The sequence below is a fragment of the Dromiciops gliroides genome, chromosome 6, assembly GCF_019393635.1.
Source record: "Dromiciops gliroides isolate mDroGli1 chromosome 6, mDroGli1.pri, whole genome shotgun sequence".
Taxonomy (NCBI): domain Eukaryota; kingdom Metazoa; phylum Chordata; class Mammalia; order Microbiotheria; family Microbiotheriidae; genus Dromiciops; species Dromiciops gliroides.
This window is the reverse complement of record NC_057866.1, coordinates 253332229-253358034: the sequence shown is the minus strand read 5'-3', so window position 1 is coordinate 253358034 and position 25806 is coordinate 253332229. Positions and strand designations below refer to the sequence as shown.

Here is a 25806-nt window from a genome sequence, read left to right as displayed (position 1 = left end):
CTATTTTTCAGGTAAGTGAAAATTGGAGCATTGTATAAAGAGAAATTTTCCATTCTCAGTTTTCTTAAGGTTAAAATCAGAAGCTATCTATCATTAATAATTCATTGTACTTCTGCAAATAGCAGATCTGCATACCCCAAGGAGAAGGGAAATCTTGTGGGAGGGAGAGCATTTCAGGCAGACGTCTGTACTAGTCCAGATTCTATTCCTCTCATGGATATATTCAAGTGATTGAATACTTGTCTTCATATTTCAATACAGTCCAAAAAGTGGTCAATTGGAGTGGTAAAACAAATACATACATTCATAGCATTGAGAGGTAGTGAGTTTCTCATCACTGAACATTTCAAATGTGTGGCTGGATTGCTTATTCAATCAATGAATAAACAAACATTTATTAAGTGCTTACTATAGTTCCAGGCACTATACTAGTCCTTTTCCAGGACCCTTGTAGGTGGAGTTTATATTCAGGTAGGAAAATTAGATCAACCCTGAGGTACAAGTCCATTCTTAGATCCTACAAGGAGTATCAATCCATGCTGATCTGGATGGATCTCTTAAATGCAGAAATTAACCAGTCTGGGCCTTTGCTAATCTTAAAGTATTTGATCTTCCCCCTTCCCCTTCGGGCTTCCCACCAAAGCCTCTAGAAATTAGAACTGGGAAGCCAGAGACGGAACCACTCGCTCACGTGGAGTTTCTGGAGCAGAGAAGTCCCTTTTTGGCTTTGAGTTCTAACGTGCTTCAGGACTGGTAGGGATTCCTTGAGGAAACATTCCTGTTTTAGGGGGTCGTTAGGAAGATGGGAAGGAGGATGAGGTTAGTTACTTGCTTGTGAATGGAGATGGTGACCTGGGTTGAGGTGGGAGGAATTTCTGATGTGTGTATCGTGAGGGCGGGGGAGGGGGTAGATGGAGGGGGGGGGGAAGCGAATGGCACATTTCCCTGTTTAAATCACCTATTTCCGCCACTGCCTGCTGGAAGATCTGTCTTCCTTGTGTCAGGGATTCCCAGGCTTTGCTGTGGGATGGGGATTAACCCTGCGCTGTTGGCGGTGGCCCTTCCCCGAATGCATCCAGAGTTGAGGGTGCAGCCTTTCCCCTCCCCGTTTCTCCTCCTCCTGCTCGTCTTCTCCCCTCTCCTCCTCCCCCCCCCCCACCCCCATCTCCTCCCTTAGCGAGGCTCCCTCACCGCACTGGCCGGCTAGTACACAAAGCAGCGGATGGAGGAGAAAGGTCTTCTAGCTTCGCAGGCATGCATCGAGCAGTGAGATCACTCCTGTTATAAATATCTCTGGGCCACGGTTGAGAAGATTTGTTCGGGTTGTCCTCAATCTCTCTCTCTCTCTCTCTCTCTCTCTCTCTCTCTCTCTCTCTCTCTCTCTCTCTCTCTCTCTCTCTCTCTCCCTTTCCCCCGTCTCTCCTCTCTTTTTTCCCCTCCCTCCCTCCCTCCCTCTCTCTCTCTCTCTCTCTCTCTCTCTCTCTCTCTCTCTCTCTCTCTCTCTCTCTCTCTCTCTCTCTCTCTCTCTCTCTCTCTCCCTCTCTCTTTCTCCACTCCCCCTCCCCTCTGAGGCTATGTCCACCGAGTGCAGAGAGGGGGGCAGGATAGCCACGCAGCCGCCGCCACCGCAGTCGCGCCGGGGCCAAGGATCCCGGGAGGACCCTCGCAAGATGCTCTTAGGACTCCTGGGTCTGGAAGAATGAGCTTGTCCTTCTTCCTCCTCCTCCTCCTCTTCCTCGGCCACCTGATCCGCAGCTCCCGGGCTGAAGAGAAGCAACTCCTTCCCAAAGCGCCGCTAGGACCCACAGCCAGTAACCGGAACCGAGGGGGCAGCGGCAGTAGGGGCAGAAACAGCACTTCTTCCTTGGTTTCTTCTTCCTCCTCTGCCTCCTCCTCTTCTTCCCTGGGAATTAAAGGCAGCGGCTCGGAGCGGAGCAGCTTTCAGTGGAGCCCATCCGGGCGCCGGACTGGCAGTCTCTACTGCAGAGTTGGTATCGGTTTCCATCTGCAGATCCATCCGGATGGCAAAGTCAACGGCTCCCACGAAGCCAATATGCTAAGTAAGTTCTTTGCTATCCTAGAAAACCGGCCCCGCAGCGCCAGGTGTCGGGCGAACTGGGAGAAAACTGGAGAGTTCAGGGGAATAAAGACATCCTTTCCCGACCCTTGGACCCTGGCACCCGAACCAGTGCTAGTTAAAAATCACACGAGTTGGGTGGGGACCCATCTTTCCTAGATACACACACTGCACACTCACACACACACACAAGCTATGTGGGTATGTATATTCATACCTAGATACCTACAGAACAGGTCTTCGGGTAGCTTAGCTCAGATACCACTTTTGCCTCTTGTTCCATCCTCTACATGTAAACATCGGTAATGTCATAGGATGGCAATCAGAACCACCAAAAAAAAAAAAAAAAGACTCGCTTCCCTCCTCTCTTCTCTTCCAATGTACTCTTTCCCCTTCCTACCTATCTCCTCTCCTCGATGGATCTCTCTCTAGCTCAGATTTATTGCATGGCTGGAATTCTCATTAAGAATTAAAGCACATCCTTGCCCCCTGTGCCCCAACTGCTACATCGCAAAATACAACCCTGCAAGGAAGAGCAAACTACCTCCACAAAAATCCTCTAAGGACATCTGACACCCGCTCTCATCTCCAATCTCCACCACATGCTGTATTTGCGAAATATCCCGAAAATGGTGATTCTGCCAACGGGCACGTTTAACAGGGCGATTTGATTGACATCCGAATGAAAATCAACTGGGCTATTTGCAGCTCCTTGTAATGATGGTTGTCCTTACAGTCGTTAGGATTCCTGGAGGTAGATTAGAGGACAGTTATTTATTTATGAAGGAAACGGAGAGCAGGCAGGGCTGGTATATAAGTGCTAGCAGGTAAGGGCTTCAACACGCATAGCTCTTTTTCTAAAAGGGAAGCCTGTGTTAGATAGGACTTTGCCAAGTTTGCAACTCCCTCCCATCAGCCTTTTAAATGAAATTTATAATGCACCTCTAAATGTACCACCCTTCTACCATCTTTTATCCTTCAAATACTTTTAACATCTCTCTTGGTAAATAATGACAGCATTTATGCAAATGGACTCTGTTCTGCTTTCCTTCTCTGCCACTTGCCAACTGGGTTTATGGGTTGTATGGCTCTCATGTTGTAGTAGTCAGGTATACTGGCAAATTGATAACTGAATTAGCCGTAGGTTTGCTTTTGTTTTTGTTTTTGACCTCAGAGGGTCATAAAATAAAATTTTCACCAGGAGAATTATAAATAAGATTACTAAGACTGTGAATGGATAGGGAGGGAGTGAGAGAAGGAGAGAGAGAGGGAGAGAGAGAGAGAGCACAAACTAAACTATCATCTCTCCCTGACTTCTTAGCTCTCTATACTTCAGACTGTCTCTCTCCTACTCCTAGCCAACACAGACTCTAAAGTTACATGTTACTTTGAGTGCTTCCAGATCAGTTTGATTACTTTGCAGTCTGGCTAGTTTCAGGAACTTAGTCTCCAAGCCTCAGTTTCCCCATATGATAAAGTTGGGGGATTTTACCTATATATGACCTTTAAGGTCCTATCTAGCTCTAAATCTCTGATCCTAGAATCTTTCAGCCCCATGTGCATAAGTGCAGGTAGTGTTTGAGAAGGCAAGGTAAGGTATCAGTGGGGCCAGCTCTATCTCAAGCAGCTTCCAAAAGCCGGGAGGCTGAGGATATAAGAAAAGCAGAGACAAGAACTGGATGCCACAGGACTGGGGGAAGGGCACACTGGTGGATGTATGTGCATTGGGCAGGAGGTACTCTAGAACATCTCTTTCGGGTTAAGAAAACTGTGTCTTGAGAGTGTCTCACTGTCTTCACAGTATCTCAAGTCCTTAGCACAGTGAACCATCAGTTAGTTGCCGTCTATCAGTTCCTGGATTCCATAGTCCCCTCATGCCTATTCAGTACTAGTGTGGAGCTGTGTGGTGAGAGTTCCACATTCTAGGCTCCCAAGCCTACCTCTTATAGCATGGCTGGGTGGCCGAGATAGCGTGGCTGGGTGGCCGAGTTAGCGTAACTGGCTAAAATAAGTCTAGGGCTCTCCCCAACTTCCAGAGATGAGATAGTGGGCTTTGGATTTTGATTTCCTGAAAATGGACATGCATCTCCTACCAACATAAGAACTTTCTCCTCCTCCAAGATCCGGGAAATGTATGACTATGTATTTTGGGGTCCCCAGTCAGGGCCCTCTCATTCAGTCATATTTCTTCTGCTGTTATACCTGCGGGGGTGAAGGGATCCCCCACCCTGGGATTTGTAGAAAAGGCATTTTCTATTCCATGCCATCATATTCCACTCCCTTCTGATCCTTAGTACTAGGAACTCTTTGGGTCCTTCCTTCAGGACTCAAAGCTGTCAGCCTTAGGCCTTTCCCACCTCATACAACCTCCTTCATTGCTCCAAAGGAATCACTTTGCACACCACCCTGGACAGTGTTTCAAACCACCCACCCCACTTCCCTCACCAAGTCTTTTTTTAGATCAGCCCTGGCTGGTAGCCACATTGGGGCATTGTCCCAGTTTGGGTATTTGTGGACCCTAAATAAAGTCCCCCTTGCTTTTCCCCTTTGTTTACATTTTATGTAAGTTTTTATGCATATATATATTTCTAGTTATAGAAAACAATTCTTGTATGTTCCAATCTTCTATTCTGAAAGCAAAATAAAGTCATAAAAGAACAAGAGATGATCTGCTATATCTGAGCAGGTCTAAGCAGAACAGGGGGCAAGTATATATCTTATGTCTTTCAGTAGTAGGAAGGGGATTGACTTCTGTCCAGGAAACCCTAATTTCTGGATTTCCCTCTTTACAAAGAATTCCAAAGGGGGAAAAAAGGGAATAGGCTGGAGTTACATTGTTGCTAGAGTATAAGAGATTACTCAAAGAGAGAAGGAAGGAGTTATCTAACAGTGAATATTGGGGCAAATTCACCTAAGAAAATAATTTATTAACCAGACTTTCTTTGATTTAATGCAAGAAATTACCAGTGAGGAAACTCATTCTATCCATGGATAACAATGACACCTACTCTTCAATTTCTAGTCTCAGAGTGTGGCTTCAGGGCACTCACATATCCTCAACCTTGGTCGATTCCCACTGACACTAGTCACTAGACGCTGAGAGTATATACTAATACATGGTTTCAAACAGCTAGGAAGTATATGACATAAAGGGAATGATGATAGCATTCATTTCTATCACACATTAAGGTTTACAAGGTGTTTTGCATATATCTCTTTTGATCCTCACAACGACCCTGTAAAATAGGCAAAGGATTACTTCTATTTCAAAGTTAAGTAAACTGAGGCTTGCAGACTTTGCCAAAATCACATGCCTCCACCTTCAGATCCAAATCTTCTCACTTTTCTCTTAGTATCTTTCCACTGTACTACCTCATCTCTCTCTGGCTGCGTCTCTATAGAAAAAGGTAATCTTGACATGCCAGCCAAATAAGACTTTTAATTTCCTTAGTTCTTTCATATTTTATCACAGTGTTGGATATTTCTTCATAATCCATGGATCTTTTGTCTTTCCTTTTTGTGCCAATGTGGTAGAGCTGGGATTTAAATGGTCTACGGAACTCTTGGGGAGCAAACTCTTTCTAGTGGAGATGGATAACTATTCGGCAGGGTTTTTTGGGAGGGGGGCAATGAGGGTTAAGTGAATTACCCAGGATCACACAACTAATAAGTGTCAAGTGTCTGAGGCCGGATTTGAACTCAGGGCCTCCTGACTCCAGGGCCAGTGCTTTATCCACTGCGCCTCCTAGCTGCCTTGCATTTTGGTTTTAAAGAGTTGCCTGAGGCCTGGAGGGATTAAGTGATTCACAGTCAGGATATTTCAGAGCCAGGATTTGAACAGAGATCTTCCTGAAATCTGAAGCCACATTCACTATGACCCGATGCCTCTCATATCTTTCCTTAGCCATGAAATGAATATCTGTGTATCATTCTGGGCGAACTAGAATGTTTTCTAGAGTTAACACTTAAATGCAATTTCTTCTCAAATGTGAAGTTTAGGCTTCTTTCTTTCTTTCTTTCTTTCCTTTCTTTTCTTTTTTTTTTTTTTTGCCGGGCAATGGGGGTTAAGTGACTTGCCCAGGGTCACACAGCTAGTAAGTGTCAAGTGTCTGAGGCCCAGTTTGAACTCAGGTACTCCTGAATCCAGGGCCAGTGCTTTATCCACTGCGCTACCTAGCTGCCTCCCGAAGTTTAGGCTTTTTAAAAGTAATGACTTTCAGTTGCTAGGTTTTTAATACTGTTCTATAGTATGGAGAGATGGCATGGTGTACTAACTGGAACAGGAAGACCTAGGTTTAAATCTCACCTCTAACACGTACTGCCTGTGTGACCCTGGGTAAATCATTTAACCTCCTGGTGTTGATCTAGGCAACTCACTAAGCTATAAATTGAAGAGAAGGTGCTGACATGCATTAAGTAGAAGGCATTTCCTCATGCAGTGGTTCCCTGTGCCAATTGAATCACAAATCCAGGCCCTATCCCCAACATGTATATTTTAGTCATATTGATACCTTTTGTTTTTATAACACAGTCGTTTCTTTATAGATCATTTTTTTTGTCCCTGCAACTGAATCGTCCTTTGTGACAGAGAAATCCTTCCACCACCACCCCCAAAAGCCTATACTTAAGGATTAAGTTCAAGCAGTGTTTGGTTTCCAGATTCCTTGACTCTGCTGAGAGTACTATCTCTTATACATTAGAGTGGAGGCAGGAGCCTCATTTCCAATTATTGGCTTCACCACTTGCCTGCTGTGTGATATGGGTCAAATTAGTTATGCCTCTCCAAATCTTCATTTCCTTATTTGTCAAAATTTAATGATAAAAGTTTAATATTCCCACCATGCAGGATTGCCATAAATACCAAATATGATACATGCTATGAAGTACTATGTAACTATGAAGTTACTCTTATCATATTATTGTTTAGTTTTTATACACTCAGCATTATGCTGGGCACTGTGAAAGATACCAAGGAAGTTTAAATCCTGATTCCTGCCTTTAGGTAGCCTTGATAGAACAGCCCCGCAACTATCAGTGACTTATTTCTTTCCTTCTACAGGGATTTACAAACCTAAAGGTTAGTTGTGTCCTGTCACTTAGGAGCTCAAGATTCAGAAGGAAGGGCTGATAGAAGCAGTCCAACCACCTTATTTTTCAGATGAGGAATTGAAGGTCCATAGACATGAAATTACTTCTTCTAGATACCAAAAGTAGCAAGCGTGTGAGCCAAGATTTGAACTTATTTCCCTGGACTCCATAATCAGAGTTATTTTGTGACTATGCTGTAGGCTTCATGCATCTGAAGTAACAATCTGCAGCACAGGGAGAGTGATTAAACAAAGGACTATATGTAAGAGACCACTGATAGTAGAAGGTATAGGAGAAGTAGAGCACATTTAAGACAACTGACCATCATTGGAAGGGTTTTGAAACAACACTGAGCAATGCTAATGTGCATTCTTTGCAGCAAAGACAGAGAACTATTCAAAACATGTTCACTTCATACATTTGCCCCTTGAGAAAAGATAAGGCTTTGATATGCAAAGTCATTCTAATATTTGTGTAAGTTCAAAAAGAGTTACTTCAAATACTAACATTTTAACAGATGGAATGTGGATATATGTTACAAAACTATTTCACATTAGGAAACTTGTTCAAAATTTTGGAACTCTGCCGTTCAAAAAGATAGATTTTAGGTTCGTAGACTTGGAGATAAAAGGGAGCTTACAACCCTTGTGATAACTGCTTCCTTTTATAGATGAAGAAACTGAGGCCCAGAGAGATTAAGTGATTTGCCGCAAATTAAAGAGGTAGAAAGGAAGTGACAGAGTTGGGAGTCCAACCCAGGATCTCTGATTCCAGATTTGGTGTACTAAGTTCCCACTGAGTTTGGAAGAATCTGAATGAGGTGTCAGGTTAGTATAGAATTATCAGTGTAACAGATTCTTAGGCTCTCTGATATGCTTATAAGGATATAAATGGCCTTAAATAAAGTGTCCTAGATCAGTAATCAGAAGATGTTGGTTCAAACCCTGGGTCTGTTTTTCCTTTCTCTGGGTCTTAGTCTCTTCATTTATAAAATTAATGCTATTTCGTTTGGTTGTTTTTTTTTTGTTGTTGTTGTTATTTTGTTTTTGTGGGGCAATGAGGGTTAAGTGACTTGCCCAGGGTCACACAGCTACTAAGTGTCAAGTGTCTGAGGTTCAGATTTGAACTCAGGTCCTCCTGAATCCAGGGCTGGTGCTTTATCCACTCCATTACCTAGGTGCCCTCTAAAATTAATGTTATACTAGACATTCTCTTATTCCTCTAAATCCAAACCCCTTAAGTTCTTTGTTATTTGGAAACACAAAGGGATCAGAGAGGTCTCTTCCATTGACTTAGTAACTCTATAAGGGTTTTTGTCTCATCCTGTCCCACCTCACCTCATCCCCTTTTTCTTATGTATTTCAAACATAGCTGAAATGCAAATGCTTTTGAAATTTTGTAGCAATTCTCCTGAGAATCCCTTGGGAATCCTCAAGTTTTGGATGAATTGTAATGTGGACAAATGCCATGTCTCAATGAAGCAAAGACATTTGCCTGAAAGTTTTTTTAAAAATCATCATTTGATTTTGTCCAAAGAGCTATTTTTCTCCACTGATTAAAAAATACATACATACATATATACACACAACTGTGTTGGCCAATTGTTCTCATGTTATGTGTTAACAGCCATAATTATGTTCTTTCCAGCCAAAGTGGATTAGGATCCATGTCTATTTTATGCAAAGGGAAATAAAAATTAGGCAATAATCTAATTAATTTGATCCTTTAAAAATAGCAAATTTTCTTTGCTGGCCATTTGGGAGATACAAATAACAGCAGTCTTATAACACTTGCTTTACACAAAGCATCTTTTCTAGGCATCACAACAACCCTGGGAGCTTTGGTCTACATACACATTTCATAGATGAGGAAATTGAAACTCAATAACTATACCATCTCTTGACTACAAATATTAAACAAGTTCAACCTAGGCTGCCCATCTGGATACTGTAAAAACCCCAAAAGTTCTTTCTTAGCTTAAATTGGCTTAACTAACTAGGAAGGATTCTATGGTGGATTTGGGCGATGTAAGGTAATTCAGGGAGACAAACAGTTTGGTATTTCCAGAACTGTCTGGTGTCTAATTTTGGCGCATTTTTTCCAGTTCTTCTCTTTGCTATAGCTTCTAATACATGGCTTTACAGAGCAAAGAAATAAATATGTACTGAGTAATTAATTGTTTATATTATTAGATCTCTTGTTATACCTGTATAAAAGGTACATTCTATATGGTTTTATAGATAAACTCAGATAATATTTCTCTGGCATTAATATCTCAGAGGAAAATTTATTGAGAAAACACTATTTTTTCAGGTAATTTTTTCACCGCTTTTCAACATTCTCATTTGCTGTATTATGATGCATTATTGAATACATTTGCCTTGGAACAATGAATTGGCCTTATGCTTAAGTGGAGTATTATAGGTTCCTATGTCCTGTCACTTGGGAGGCACCAAGAATATACTCTTTCCTCAAAATATCTTCCACGGCCAGGTGTTACAGTCCTTGCAATTTTTCTGTTACTCATGTATTTCTTTGAATTCAGCATTTCTTCTTCCTTGCAGTCCCCTTTTAAATACAAACATTTGGGAAGGGGTAGCATATTAAATCACTAAAACCTCAGGGTAAATTATCTTAGATAATTTTCTTCTCTGCGATTAGAGGGAACACTGAGAATGGAAGAGTAGTTTCTGAGAAGAAAAACAAGGGTCCCAAAAGGAGGGATGGGAGTCTGAGTCAAGAATATGAACTTAACTTGCTATAATTTTCAACGATATTTTTCGATTCAACAAATATGTTAGCCACACATTCTGTTTAGGGCTTTAAGCAAATATCATTTTAAATATAAAATATCTGTTTCCTGGAAGATGATTTTATCAGGAATAAGTTCCTCAAAATATAGTTTGTTTCATAAAAATTTCAATTATCATAGCCTCCAAACAGATGTAATATATTAACGTTAAGAGAGTCAAAATATTTTTCTTCAAAACCTAGACCAACAAATAAAGAGAGCAAATAGCGCTACATTTGATATGAGAAATGAGCAATACACAATTGCTAGATTATTCATTTCTACTCAGATCAGTCAGTATCATCTTTTCACTAAAAGGCTTAAAACTATTACTTTAGGGAAAAATGTACTTCCAATATGTATTTTTTTGCTCTCTGTTAGTGTATTTCTACTCAAGTACTAAGAAGTGTTTACAGATACAATGCATTTCATTTTTAAATGTTCCAAGGTCATCTGAATGACAAATTTTGGTTCATTTTCTTGAAACTCAAATAGAAAACTTTAAAATGTGAACCGCTCAGTTATATTAGGGGGAAATATCATAGAGGGTATCTGTCCCTGTGCCACACTCACTCCATATTTTAGGGGTTATGCTATTTTTCTCTCTCCTCATTTTTTTTCTGTCACCCACAGTCAATGCAAAATGGTACATTTCTAAACACACTAATTAATACTACTCTTATAGAACCTTTCCCTGGAGTTCTCTTATAAGCAAAATTTGTAACAACCTTAGAATAAGTCTTTAATTACTTTCCTATTGTTAGATCTGCTTCTTTGTTAGTTCGTGCCATAAGATTTATTAAAGAATAGTAGTGTTTAAAGCATATTGAAAATTAGAATTGACAGGGCAATAACTTATTGAGTAACCAATATATTTGTTCACATCTTAATAGCAAAGTTTCTTTTGCTAAAAGTTTCTTCAGGATTTTAATTTAAAGTGAACATCTTTAAATTAATCTTTGCTCTCCTTAAAGAACATTCACAGCTAAGAATTTTAAAAAATTCCTTCAGATGATCCTACTTGCTTGGGGAAATTGCCACCTGGTCAGGTAATTTCATGGAATTTAGCGGAGACATTTGTCTCAATAGTGCTTCATTTAGGTATACCTCACTTTAGAAAGCTGATGAGGTTCTGAAAAGTTGAGCGTACTTTGAAGAATTTTTAAAAGTATTTCCCACATTCCAGGAAGAATTGGCTTTTTCAGGAACTCTTTGAGGAAACCCTAACATAAAATAGAGAATCCTTCCATGATGCAAGTTTAATCACACTTTAACATAAAATTATAAATGTGGAGTGCTATATATTGGTTTTCTAAAAGTGGTGTTAGGTTCACAATGTGATAGGAGGGAAGTAGGCTTCTGTTGCCACTTTTCTCCACTGTACAGATAATGGGGAAAATGGAAACCTGGGGGAATTTCTCCCCACAATATCACCCACTATTTCTCTGAGATTTATATGACTGTAAGATGCTTAAAGCTAAGACTTCTCTTTTTCCAACAATAATATTGATTCTCAAAATGCAAATCCATGGATTAAATCAAAGTAGTTTCACTTAAAGTTTTCTGCCCTCTATGATTTGCTCCTTAATCCCTGTGGATGTGTTATTTCCAAATAAAGGAACGGAGACAAAAATGCGTTAATAATATTGGACTGCAATATATACATTATGAATTAATTCAAATTTATTTTTATATTTCCATAAAAACACAAGCTATAAAACTTTAATCTATTAAACTTGATTTTATTGAACCAACAATTCCTGAATATCTTTATTGTGAATATTACCGTTAGCATTTATATTATAACATTCTGTGTAAAACCTTAATGTAAAAGACATGCTTGTCTGATTATAAAAATCTGTCAAATTTGAATTTAAAGAGGTAATATTTTCATTTCTTTATACTTGACCTAAAGAATGAATTCCATGTATTTAATAGAAATTGAAGTTTATTACTTTCACCAAAAACTCTGTGTTGGGTTTTAGAGATTATTAATGAAAAAAATCCCTTTAATTTCCATAGGAAAGGTATTATAATCAAATACTGTTTAGTAAATGTGGATCAATGCTTGCAAGAAAGCACATGAGTATTGATAACCAAAAAGAGAGTAATGAATTATATTGGGAGCCCACAATGAATAATTTAAGGTGCTAATCTTTTTTTTTTTTCAAAATTAATGTTGATCAAAGCAAGAAAGTAGATTAGGTTTTACAAAGAAGATATAAAATAAAGAGAAACTACATATACATTGAATTCTTCACAGCTTTATCAAGCAATCTGTGTTTTATTTTGGGATTTCTGTCATCCTAGGTATTTTGGAAATATTTGCTGTGTCTCAGGGGATTGTAGGAATACGAGGAGTTTTCAGCAACAAATTTTTAGCGATGTCAAAAAAGGGAAAACTCCATGCAAGTGTAAGTAGAATTGCATTATGTTCATTAATTAAAGATGTTAAGGAAACTTACGTGCAAAGTTATTTTTCAGAGTCATAGGTAGAGGGGACATTTTGCCTAGGGACATATATGTATCAGAATATATATGTATATGCATATGCAGATGTATGTGTATACATATCCATATTTAATGTAGATTCATTTACATTTTAGCAAAAATGTTTTTGAAATTACATGTCTGATTTCCATTTCATTCACTCAAACGTTTTTATTCATTCAAATATCCTCACTAATTACAAATAAGTACACATAGAAATAACATCATTTTACTTATAAAATATGCTTTTTCAATGCTTAGAAATTGAATGTAAATGGTGCAAATAAGGTTCATGAATAAATACCTACAGTGATGATTGGAACACATTTTCATTTTGAGTTTATTATGCATAACACTAAAAAAAAAGTTCATACCATACAATAGTTTCTTCAAAAGATCATATAAAAGTATTATGTAATACATATTGCACACAAGTAGTTTACATTGCATAGTAAATTCATATGTAGATAAATAATTTCATTTATTTTTTTAATGGAAAGTATATGACCCTTTTTGGTATTGTCTCTCCTATCATTCATTTTTATGTAGTCTCTCTTGTTTAGTCTCGTAAAATAATTTCTTTTTATGTCTAAGAAGACTTTGTACATTGTAAACGATTATTTTGATTCCGAAATCATCCTTTTTTATGATAGCATAGTGCTTATTACCACCTTAGAAATCACTATTTTTCAAGAGCAGGGGGGAAGGGGAGAGACTAAAAAAAGTAAATGTGAAAGATGGGTTTTTTTCCCACTGTAGTGAACAAACATTTAAAAGCATTATTCAAGAAACAAATGTTTTTATAGGAGATTAAAATAAGTAATAATTGGTAGGAGAAACTTTAATTCCATAAAGGGAAAAATCATTTATAGTGATTTTAGAGATAATTTCATTCTGATAATTCTCATTTATCAGTTAAATGCATTATAATATGATCATTTTACCACTTAGTATATCTTTTAAAAATCTGATTGTTTCTTGGAATGAGCAGTAAGATATGAAATATTTCTAGGCTCTACAGTGCAGCCTAAAGTTATGGAATATTTTTTAAGATAAAAGAGAGATCATGGTGAAATTCTATAATCTCTCATTTCAATGAATTTAAAACAGTGATTGATGTAGTTAATATGTGTGTGTATTTATGGGAACATAATTTCCAAAGCCAGTATTTTATCACAACTATAATTATATGCTATTTGGAAAAAAATCCCTTTTATTATATTTATTTTGCCGTAGCATCATTTGAGGGAATGTAAGATACCCTCTTTCTATCTCAAACCCCATTCGCATTATAAGAATAGAAATCCACATAAAGGCTAGACATCAATAATAAAACTATCTATGATGAATAGAATAATTTTTCACTGATTAACTTTCATTTGTAAAAAGATAAAATGGTGAATAGATTTATATGTATTTGAGCTTAATCATATAATACAGGCTTTTGCTTTTTGATAATGTTCAATTTAGGTAGAAAAGAACATCTTACTATTTTCTTTAAATTCAGATGGCTAGCCTACGGTTGACATAAATTAGATTAAACTTGAGCTACACTAAGGACAATTGTCACCAAAAGTACTGAGTTACAAATGGATGCCAATTAACTACATTAGACCATGTGGCTGGGATACTCAATTCCTCAGTCAAATTCAAGCAATAAATTTCTAGAAACTTGACCCAAACGTCTAAAGACAGATAATGCAAAAACAGTGTAAGCACTCCTGTCCTGTCCTGTCCTGGCAGGATAAAGTTATTTCATGGCCTAATGAGTTTTAAACAGTACAAGGCAAATCTTGTTCCTGTCACTCACTGAAGTGCTTTGATATAAAAGTTGTTCTGAGGCTGAAATAGAGATAAATGTTAAGTCCTACAATTATGTGGACTCTTACAAAACCAGATTTTTCAAGCCCTCTTATCTAAGCTAAGTGGATTTTGTGGAACCTATTTCTTTATATGACAACTTAATTAAATTATAAAGTGGTTCATTTTTGAGGATTCTGGATTTAGAAATAATATCCATCCTAGTAATTACCATACACAGAATTTTTTTTTTTTTGGTCCTTGTTTTAAATCTCCCATTTAAGATTTTGAAAACTTAATGCTGTTTCCCCAATATTGATTAGTTTGAGTTACTTTCAGATACGCTGAGATGTCTCATAGAACAGGGGTGTTCTGTTAAACAAAGATACTTATTAGGTATCTACATAGGTTCAGAGTACTATGGACGATGAATTATTAAGACTGTCCAATGCTAAAAGAACAAGTGAGGTAATTCTTCCTATAATCAGTGCTCCCCTCAATTCCCAACCTTTACGGGGGAAAATATATTGGCTTTCTGTTGTTGTTTCAAAATTCTCATGATTAGGTTTAACATGATTGAATATATATTACCTATATCAGATTGCTTGCCATCTTTGGGAGGAGGGGAGGGGAAGGAGGAAGGAAGAAGAATTTGGAACTCAAAATCTTATGAAAAATGAATGTTGAACACTGTCTTCACATGTAATTGGGGAAAAATAAAATGCTGTTTACAAAATTACCTTGATCGAAGTTTACTGGATACTTACAGAATTACTAACTTGGATCTGTAGGCACATCCTGAGTGTTCAAAATTATCTTGTAGCTAGGTAAACGTATGCTAAAGAAAGTACTGTTCTTCTAAGCTCCATATGGAAACATTTGGATGATCTTACGCTGTTGCAAAGTTCTAATTATGGCATTTTATTAGCATTTTATGTTATATTTGGGGGATATCATCTTGAGCTAGATTCTTTAGTAGTATATTTTCAACTTCAGTCTACCTATATGAGGTGGCTGATGCCCACCCACCCCCTGACTAAGTTACCTTGGATAAGTACTTTGTGCATTCTTTCATGTGTATGTGTCCCTGGATAGAATATAAAGACCTAGAGGTAAGGAAGGGATGGCTTCCTTTTTGTTTTTGTATCCCCTTTCACAGAAGCTGGAAGATAATAGGCACTTAATAGGCTTGTCGATTGACCAACTAGGCATGGTAAATGAATTTTAGTGGGTAGGTTTTGGTCAGCGATGTTATAAATGCTTGATTAAACTTCAAGATGACTCTTCAAATCTCAAAAGTGGAATTTTGGAGATACATTTCCTGTAAATTCATCCATAGGTGAATGCTTACTGATCAGCGGGCTTACAGATATAAAAACATCAGTCCAGAGTCTTGACTAGGGAAGGAGAAGGGAACAAGCATATATTAAGTGCCTATGATGTGCCTGGAACTACTCCAAGTGGTTAACAAATATTATCCTATTTAATCCTCACAATCACCCTTCGGTATTCATTACAATGAGAAAACAATTCTCATTCCTTATAATTAGTCTGGATTTAAGGCATAAAGAAGGATACCTAATTTTTGTTCCCTCAATGTTGTTTTTGCTTGTCTGTTATTTTTTTTTCTAAAAGTATTATTGAGATTTACGAAGGACTGGTTTCATAGCACTACTTAGCTCAGTCACAGAAATTGTGTTTCATTCATTCAAAATTTGACTATTATTTCTTAAATACCTACTGTGGGTTTGGCAATTCTGTTGAAAAAAAGATAAAATTTCTATGTAAAATGACATACCAATCTAGCTGTATACAGCTGTATATAGGCTTGCAGATTGTGCTTTGAAAAAAGACCAATATTCAATTCTACTTATGAATAAGTGGACAAATTTTGGTATTAAACAGACAAGGCATGATTTACCACAAATAGGACAAGATGGTCAGATGTAGTGTCTTTGATTAGATACTCCTCCTAATTGATTTTATGTAGCAGCAAAAATAAAATATAATAAAATAAAATTAGAAACAACTATGAATTTAGTGGGGGAGTCCAAGGTTGCCACTCAAATGATCTTATGTATCAGTTCTAAAATTATTCTTTCTTTACCAGACATTATTCTTTCTTTCTCAGACAGCTCTTCAGCTGAATAAAAAAAAATTCCCAGAAGTAATCCCTTTACCTCTCTATCTATTCCTTGTCCCCCTCCTTACGACTTGTAGGGAGTCTTTCTTGAGTTCCCAAGAAGGTCCAAATTTTACCCTTCTGGAAGGAGACCTCTCTTATCTGCCTTCAAGGTAGCTTCCAGTTCCCCCTTGGCATTCTCTCTCAGCAAAGATTTTGGTTTCTTGTTGAGCTAGGAAAGTATCCTCCTTGGCAGCTCAGCCTCCTGCTTAGCCTTTACTTCTGCCCTATCACTTAGGGCACCTTCTGGCTTCTTATTAACTATTGTTTCCTTTCCCTAAATTATGTTTAATTGTAAGACTTCCCAAGCTAAATCTTACTCCTTAAAGAGTATGTGCCTCATCACAATCTTGTTATTACTCAGACAACTCTTTGGAATCTTACTGTTTTCCTTCAGTGAGCTTCTAAAAGATCTAAAGTGATGCAAATTCTTTTGTTCTATTAAAGAACATACACATACATATAATTGGCTTTTTTGGGGAGGGAGGGGATGAAAGGTAAGTGACTTGCCCAGGGTCACACAGTAAGTGTCAAGTGTCTGAGGTCAGATTTGAACTCAGGTCCTCCTGAATCCAGGGCCTGTGCTTTATCCACTGCACCACCTAGCTGCCCTTGTCTTATTTTTATTTCGATACAATGTAAGCCCCATGAGGACAGGAATTGTTTCTTTTATTTATTTTTTTAATCCCCAGTATCTAGTATAGTTATTGACACATAGTAGAACCTTAATAAATACTTATCAAATAATTATTTGATATTTAACTCTCTATTTGAAGAGCCATAGAAAATTTTACAGTAGAAAAAAAATCTCCTAAGTGGAGAACATTATGATAACAGTGAGAAGGTTGGATTTTCTCAGCCCTGAATTAACACTTCTAAGGCCTCTCCATCTCTGATTGTACATTTACCCATTGGTTTGCCCAGAAATAACTACTAGGATTCAAGATTTTGTCTAGGTTTTTATTTTGGTCTAGGTACAACAAGGAGGTGGCTTTCCTTAGGGCCAAAAATAATTCTCAAAAAGCGAAATAAAGAACGAAACGATGATTTCCATTAATATTCGCAATCGTTAATTAAATATCCACTTTGCCAAACTAAAGCCTAAAGTATCACCTAGAATGAGTGCCTCCTCACCCCTCACCACATACCTCCTTATTATCTAGGATATTATAATTTGACTTTGTTGGTCTAAGTTGGACTAGCAGGCCACTGATATCTCTTCCAACTCTGAAAATTCCGTGACACAGGGAACAAGTGAAAAATTGATGCCAAAATACAGATGGGGGAGCATGCTATCTTTGCTGTTCAAATTCACTTTTTTCACTTCTTTTTTATACCAGGCAAACCTGGATATATATGTATATACACACATGTTATATGGATTTAATACATATTACTTGGTAGTAATATATCCAAACTGTTGTTTTTAGTTCTACTAGCAGTTGGTAAAGCTTTTGATAATGAGGCATTTACCCACTGATGAACTTTAAGACAAGGACAAAACTACTTTCAGATCCAAAGATTAATCTTGATGTTTGATCATATCCAAATTTATATACATATACATAGGTATTCACATACAAACATGTATATGTATATATGTGCATGACTGTGTATATATGAATATGTATCTCTATACATACATATATGTGGGCGAGAGAGAGAGAGAGAGAGAGAGAATAGAAGAATGCATTGAGAAGGCTGATTGAAAGCAGGTGATTGCTCTATATTAAACTTTTAGTCTAATGGCAATACCTCTAATTCAGACATGCTATTTATGTGACTAGAAGACCTTTGGTAATGTATAGATCTCCTTTTTCTAATTCTCTTTATTTGGAAAAACTACAGTGTAGTAATTACTAATAGAATCTTGGGTGATAGTACTAGCCTTAAAATTTTGGCTATATAAATTCTTTTTTTTGGTTATTTATTTATTTAGACTTTTCCCCACCTTGCATGTAAAATCAATTTTTATAACTTGGATATATTCATTCTAACTCTGCTACTTAATGACTGTGTGACCCCAGACATGGGGCAGCTAGGTGGTACAGTGCATAAAGCCCTAGCCCTGAGTAGGGAGGAACTGGTACAAATATCTTGCACTGGACCCAGAGTGCTCTGGAGGAGAGAGTGAGGTTGGTGACCTTGCACAGCACCGCTCCACCCCTCCTTAAATCCAATTCACTGCAAGTAATGACATCATCCTGATGTCATGATCCTCTTTGAGAATGAAGGAGGAAAACAACAATGACTCCAAGCAAATCTCTGAGCCACCATTTTTCAAACTACAAACTGAAAGGTTTGGACTAATAGACTCTAAGTTCCTTTAGGCAGCTCGGTGGTATAATGGATAGAGTGCAGGTCCAAGAATCAAGAAAATTAGTTTAGATCCAGCCTAAGATGCTTTTACTAACTATGTGACCCAGAATAAGTCATTTACCCTCTGTCTACCTCAGTTTCCTCAACCATAAAGTGGGGATGATACTAGTACCTGCCTGCCAGGGTTGTTGTAAAGATAAAATGAGATAATAAATGTAAAGCACGTAGGACAGTGCCTGGCATATAGTAGGTATTTAATAAACACTTGTTCTATTCCCTTCCCCTTCTTTTTCAGTTCTAAATCCCTTACATGAAACTGGGAAGGGGCCTTAGAAAACCTTTCATCCAATACCTCATTTTTGAATGTGAATTCTAGAGGGGTTGAGGGATAGGATCCATGTCCTACACCTATTAAGTAGCAGAGCTTGAGTTTGAACCAAGGTATACTGACTTAGGCCATTCATTCTACTCTTTCATTCTCCTTTTCCCCCTTTAACACAATGTTTCCATTGCTATAACAGGGTATTATAATAGAACTAATATTTAACTTGGAATTGAGGGATACTTAGGCTTGAATCTAGCATGCAATACTTAGTAGTTGTGAGGCCACAGGCAATCACTTAAACTCTCTGGGCCTCAGCTTTTTCATCTGTATAAATGGTGGGAATAAGAATAAGAATACCAGATGTACTTATGTCAATAGATTACCACGAGGATCAAATGACATATAACACTTTGTCAATCTCAAAACTTTCTAGAAATGTCAGCTATTATTATTTTGATCATGAGGTCCAGTAGCTTCAAAATACCTTCTGCCTCCCTGACTCTAAATTCCCAGTCCTAGGGGGCAGCTAGGTGGTGCAGTGGATAGAGCACTGGCCCTGGAATCAGGAGGACCTGAGTTCAAATCCGGCCTCAGACACTTAACACTTACTAGCTGTGTGACCCTGGGCAAGTCACTTAACCCCAATTGCCTCACTAAAAAATGAAAAACAAAAACAAAACAAAATTCCCAGTCCTAGAACTACTAAGGTTAGTAAATAAAGATGGTCAAGATGGTTGCCTGAATGGAGGTATACTGCCCAATTCTAATAATTCTACTTTAGAAAAAAATAACTAAAATTTGTACCAGACTGAATCATGATCAAGAAATCCAGTGAGAAACAAGGACAAATGACTTCTTCCTTACCAGAATTGAATAACAAGTCACCCAGAAGCCCATGGGAAATAACTGGGGAGACTGCAAGAAAAGCCAGGATCAGCATAGGCAAATAAGCCCAGCCTCTAATCCTGACCAGACATGGGCTAGAGACATGTGTAGACCACAGTGCTTTTTGTCGAGAAGCAAGAACAGAAGCCCTACTGATAGAAATCTAGAGTTGTGAGAAAGCTCCAGGGTGGAGACCTTGAAAGCCCTAGGTAGTATAGTGAGTAGTACAACATACTGGTGCTCACATTGGGATAGCCTGGGCCTTTGGGTGCTTAGATGTCCTTAGCACTCTTGTTTTGAGAAGCCACAGAGTTCCCTGCATCTCCATCACTCTGAACCTAAAAGAGGCACAAAGATGTGAGAAGATGCACACTAGGAGAGGTGGAGATCAGTGTAGAAGCCCAGGGGATCCAGGGCCAGACCAAGTAGAGTAGGCCACCTCATCCTAAAGTACATCAAGGGGTAAGACCTGTCCCTGGCACAAAGCCCCGATGCAGTAATAAAAAGTTGGAGAGATGAATAAGTCAAAGAAAATATTTACCAATACTAAATATATGCATACATGTGCATATATGTATACATACACATAGGTATATGTGTATATGCATAGTACAAATCTAGAATTTTCCCAAAGAAGGAGCAATTAACTCCATAGCAACTGCAAGCAGAGACACAGAGGAAAAAATAGATTTTTCCATAAGGACTACATGAATAGCTACAAGAAATAAAGCAAGACATTTTTAAAAATGAAATAAGAAGTGGAAGGAGAATAAATAGTTTAAGAGAGAAAGAGGGAAACCTTATCTGAAAACTAGAATTACATCAAATACAAGGAAATGAATATGAGATGCCAAGACATATGAGAACAAAATTAAAACGACTGAAAAGGTAGAAGAAAATGTAAGATATCAGACAACAGAAACAATTGACCCAGAAAGTGGGTCAAATAGAGGTCCTTCAAGAGTCCTTGGATTCCCTGAAAATTTTGTTGATTTTTCTTTTATCTTAGACACTATATTTCAAGATATAAATGAAAACTTCCCAGATCTATTTTGGAATCAGAGGGAAAAGACAAGATAGAAAGAATCCACCAATTACTTCCAGAAGTAAGAGGAAAGAAAACACAAGGGATATACAGTTCTCTCTTCCACAGAGTGGGAGTTAGGGGTGCGGCACCTCCACAATGACACATAAAAAAAATTGGGGCCCTTCTTTTGTGCCAAAGAAGTGGAATAAATTATTATAGTCTTAAAAGATAAAATATGTTGAAATTATACAAAGCTATACATATATTTTAAGCATTTCTACATCTCTAAACTTTCCCTGTGTCATGTGCTGCCCTTTGTATGTCATCTGTGGCCTTCACATGTTATCTATGGCTTCTGCAAAACTCCCCCCAAATTCCCATTTAGTTTCTTTTGACAACTCACCATATATCAAAGGTGAGATAGGGAAAGTTGCACTGTGGAAGGGATAACTGTATTTTCTTTCTTTTAATGAACACATCAGTGGAATCAAATAACATAAGCAAAGTTTCATACGGTCATAGTCTCCCAGTTCTGCAAAGAAGTGAGGCATACTTTTCTCATCTCTTCTTCAGGGCCAGGTTTCCTCATTCAAACAACATGATATTCAGTTCCTTCCTCTCTCCCTCCCTCCCTCCCTCCCTTCCTCCCTTCCTTCCTTCCTTCCTTCCTTCCTTCCTTCCTTCCTTCCTTCCTTCCTTCCTTCCTTCCTTCCTTCCTTCCTTCCTTCCTTCCTTCCTTCCTTCCTTCCTTCCTTCCTTCCTTCCTTCCTTCCTTCCTTCCTTCCTCCCTCCCTTACTTCCTTCATTCTTTTAAAAATTTCTCTTCTTGGGGCAGCTAGGTGGCGCAGTGGATAGAGCACCAGCCCTGGAGTCAGGAGTACCTGAGTTCAAATCCGGCCTCAGACACTTAACACTTACTAGCTGTGTGACCCTGGGCAAGTCACTTAACCCCAATTGCCTCACTAAAAAAAAAAAAATTCTCTTCTTTATTTCATTTAAACAACTTGAGGGGCAGCTAGGTGGCACAATGAATAGAGCACTGGCCTTGGAGTAAGGAGGACTTGAGTTCAAATTCTGCCTCAGACACAACACTTACTAGCTATGTGACCCTGGGCAAGTTACAACCCCAATTGCCTCACAAAAAAAAAAAAGAAAGAAAGAAAGAAAGAAAGAAAGAAAGAAAGAAAGAAAGAAAGAAAGAAAGAAAGAGAAAGAAAGAAAAGAAAAGAAAAAAAAACCTTTAAAATTAGTGTTAAGGTGTATGGATGAGAAGAGAGCACTACTGGATGAAGAAGGATAGGCTCTGAACAATTGGAAACTCAGGACTGGAACCAAAATACTAGGAGGAGGACAGGCCCCACATGGAGAGGACGCTGAAGTTGAGTAAGGCAACAATAGTGGAGGTAAATAAATACAGAAGAGCAGAGCTTCCTACTCCTAGAAAGGAAATGAACAGTAATAGCTCACTTTGGCATAGACTTCAATGAGCCATATTCCTCTCTCTTTTCATCTCTTTGATCATTTCCAGAGTCTGCTGTGGTTTTTGGGGGTTTTGTTTTGTTTTGTTTTGTTTGTTTTTTTAGTGAGGCAATTGGGGTTAAGTGACTTGCCCAGGGTCACACAGCTAGTTAAGTGTTAAGTGTCTGAGGCCGGATTTGAACTCAGGTCCTCCTGACTCCAGGGCCGGTGCTCTATCCACTGCGCCACCTAACTGCCCCTCTGCTGTGGTTTTAAGGAGAAAGAAGTAAATCATAAGCAGATAGTCAAAATCAAGGATTTATTTTAAAATGAATAATACAGAATTCAATTCTCAGTATGCTTACAGCTAATTTGTATATATTCATCTTAATTCCCTGCACTTTCTACACAGAATCATAAAATTGTTTAGCTAGAAAGGACTATCCAAGAATGTATATTATTCTGCACCTCTAGTCTGTCACCTTTGTCAAGAGTAGGAAACATTTTTCATCATCAATCTAGAGTTGTGAGCAGTCATTTGCACTGATCAGAGTCCTTGTCTTTCAAAATTGTCTTAATTTAAATTATTGTTTTCTTTAGATAAACCATTCCCCTGATTCTGTTCACTTGACTTTGTCAACTTATGTAAGCTTTCCAAAATTTCTCTGAATCTAACCCTTTTGTCATTTCTAGCAGCACAATAATATTCCCTTATATTGATATATCATATTTTGTCTGGCCATTCACCAATTGACAAGTACCTCCTTTATTTCCACTCCTTTGCCACAACAAAAAATGCTTCTATAAATGGTTTTGTGTATATATATATAGATAGATGTATATGTATATATACACACACACATATATATACATATATATGTATATATGTGTGTGTGTGTGTGTGTATATATATATATATATATATATAAAAAATCCATCCTTTAAAATTCTCTAAAAACAAATACAAAATCCAACCCTCCTTTATCCAAGGTGTGCTAAAAAAATGGTCTTTTCCCCATCCTCAAGCTTTTTGATGATGGAAGCTTTTGTCTCTTTTGACTTCCCTATTGATTCTTATGCTTCCTTTAAGCCTTTGTTGATTGCTCTTCAGGGGGATCCTATGACTTCCTGAAAAGGTTCACTTTTTGGATAGTTCAAATTGTTAGGAAGTTTTACCTTGCAATGAACTGAAGTCTGCTTTTCTTCTACCTGTTGTTCATAGTTCTACCCTCTGGAACCAAACAGATCAGGCCTTACTTACTCTCTCTTTGACAAGACAGTCCTTCAGTGACTTTAATCCAGCCATAATGTTCCCCTCTTTGATATTCTCTTCTCTAGAATGAACTTCCTTAGATGAACATCATTGAATGAACATCCAAAGAACCCTCATTTATCATGAGTTATAGCCCCTTCACCATATTGGTAACCCTAAAATATGGTACTCAGACCAAGCATATGACTTCAAATGAAGACTGACCAGGGCTTCCCCATTCCGTGGATTCTACACCTTTCAATGCAGCATAACTGCTTTATTATTTTTCTTTTTTGTCATATCACACTGCTGACTCATTTTCAGCTTAAAGTTCATTAAAGCCTCAAGGTTGGGTTTTTTTTTTCTTTCAGAAATTTTGTTATCTAGATCTTCTACTTGAGATTTTTTTAAATTCCAGATTTAAAACATTATATTTAACCTTGTTAAATTTCATCTTGTTAGATTTAGCCCAATATTCTAGCCTGTTCAGAACTTTTGGGTCCTGACTGTCATCCTGTGAATTAGTTATCCTTCTGAACATCCTTCTGTCATTTTAAAATGGGATAAACATGCCATCTATGTGTTTTATGCCAGTCATTGATAAAAAAGTGTTAGATTACACAATGCTAAGTACAGATCCCCGAGGCATTTCATTAGAGACCATATTCCATGTTTCCATAGAACTAAAGGCCGTGCCTCTGTGATTTTAGGTTTGAATCTACTGAACTAGACTGTGTGTCATATTCATTGTTTAGATTACCAGCAAATTAGCCTGTTTATATCTTGTTTTTACATAGCTGTTTGCGTGTTGACTCTCCATTATAATGTGAGCTCCTTCAGAGCAGGGACTCTCTTGTGGCCTGCTTTTTATCCCTGTAATGATTGGAATGACGCCACCTGGTGGAGACTTACTATAGGAAAGCTCCACCATGAGGAGAATGCCTCTGAGGGTAAGGCCATGCGCCTTTTCCTTGGCATCAGGAAGTGACATTTGCTCATGGGTACTGTCTATCAAGGCTACCAGCCAATTAACTTGAGGAGCCTCCTATTTCTGGGAGGAGGACACGAAGTAGGAAGCGGACACTGGGGGAGGAGTTCTCTCTTTTTTGGGTTCCTGACCTCACCATGGTGGGTCAGATGATAGGGTCTCTTAGAAATAGTTAGATTTTTACCTTTCTCTCTGATCCTAATGCTCTCTAAGAAATACTTAAACATTTAAATACTCTTGCTAAAGCTTATGATTTGTTGGTGACCACTCATTAGATTTTTGATAGTATAGCTAAAATTTTAGCACATCCCCACTGCTTAGTAGAGTTCCTTGTATATGAAAGGTCCTTAATGCATGCTCACTGATGGGTTAACTAATTAACAAAAACATTTAATATTATCTTAATGTTTTAAGAAATCTAGTTCTCTGATACTATATTGAATTAATACATAGAATATTTATGTGATCTCTCATCAAAAAGGAGGTTTCATTGAAATCTGCTGGGAGGGAATAAACATTTAGTAAGTAGTATACTAAGTACTTTATTTATTTTTTATTAAGTACTATACTAAGTACTTTATTGAGTACTATAATAAGTACTTTATTTACTTATTAAGTAGTCTACTAAGTACTTTATTTACTTATTAAGTACTCTACTAAGTACTTTACAAGTATTATCTCATTTGATCCTAATAACACCTCTGGAAGGGCAGTGATATTATTATCCCCACTTTACAGTTAGAGAACCTGAGGCAAACAATTGAAGAGACTTGTCTAGGGTCAACCAACCAGTGTCTGAAGTGACATTTGAACTCAGGACTTCCTGACTTGAGACACAATGCTCTATCCACTGCACCACCTAGTGGCCTTGTCGAAAATTGCAATGAGGAAATTTGTTTCTAAAACTCTACTTGAGGTCTATGCTAATTCAAACTTATTTAGTACAGAAGTCTCACTGTATGAGATTCAAGGATATCTTGCATGCTTTATAGCCCCATGTATTCATAAGGCTATGAATTATTATTTGGGGTGAAGTTTCTTTGTGGAAAATCTATTTTTCCTGACGAAGCATTTCATTGACATATTTACTTCAAATTAGTCTTTTCTGGCATAATTCAAGGAAG

At 37.8% G+C, this 25806-nt stretch overlaps 1 protein-coding gene across 2 annotated transcripts in view; it reads left to right on the top strand.

The window, feature by feature from the left end:
- The first annotated feature begins 1560 nt into the window (after positions 1–1560).
- The window catches only part of FGF5 (fibroblast growth factor 5), a 29991-nt gene continuing 5745 nt past the window's right edge, over positions 1561–25806 (top strand). The window contains exons 1-2 of one of the 2 annotated variants that reach the window (XM_043971765.1): positions 1561–2060; positions 12267–12370. In XM_043971765.1, coding sequence (XP_043827700.1) covers positions 1700–2060; positions 12267–12370 — 465 coding nt within the window. In that variant the 5' untranslated portion in view covers positions 1561–1699. The remainder of the gene's footprint in view (positions 2061–12266; positions 12371–25806) is intronic. The other variant, XM_043971766.1, reaches the window with a different exon arrangement.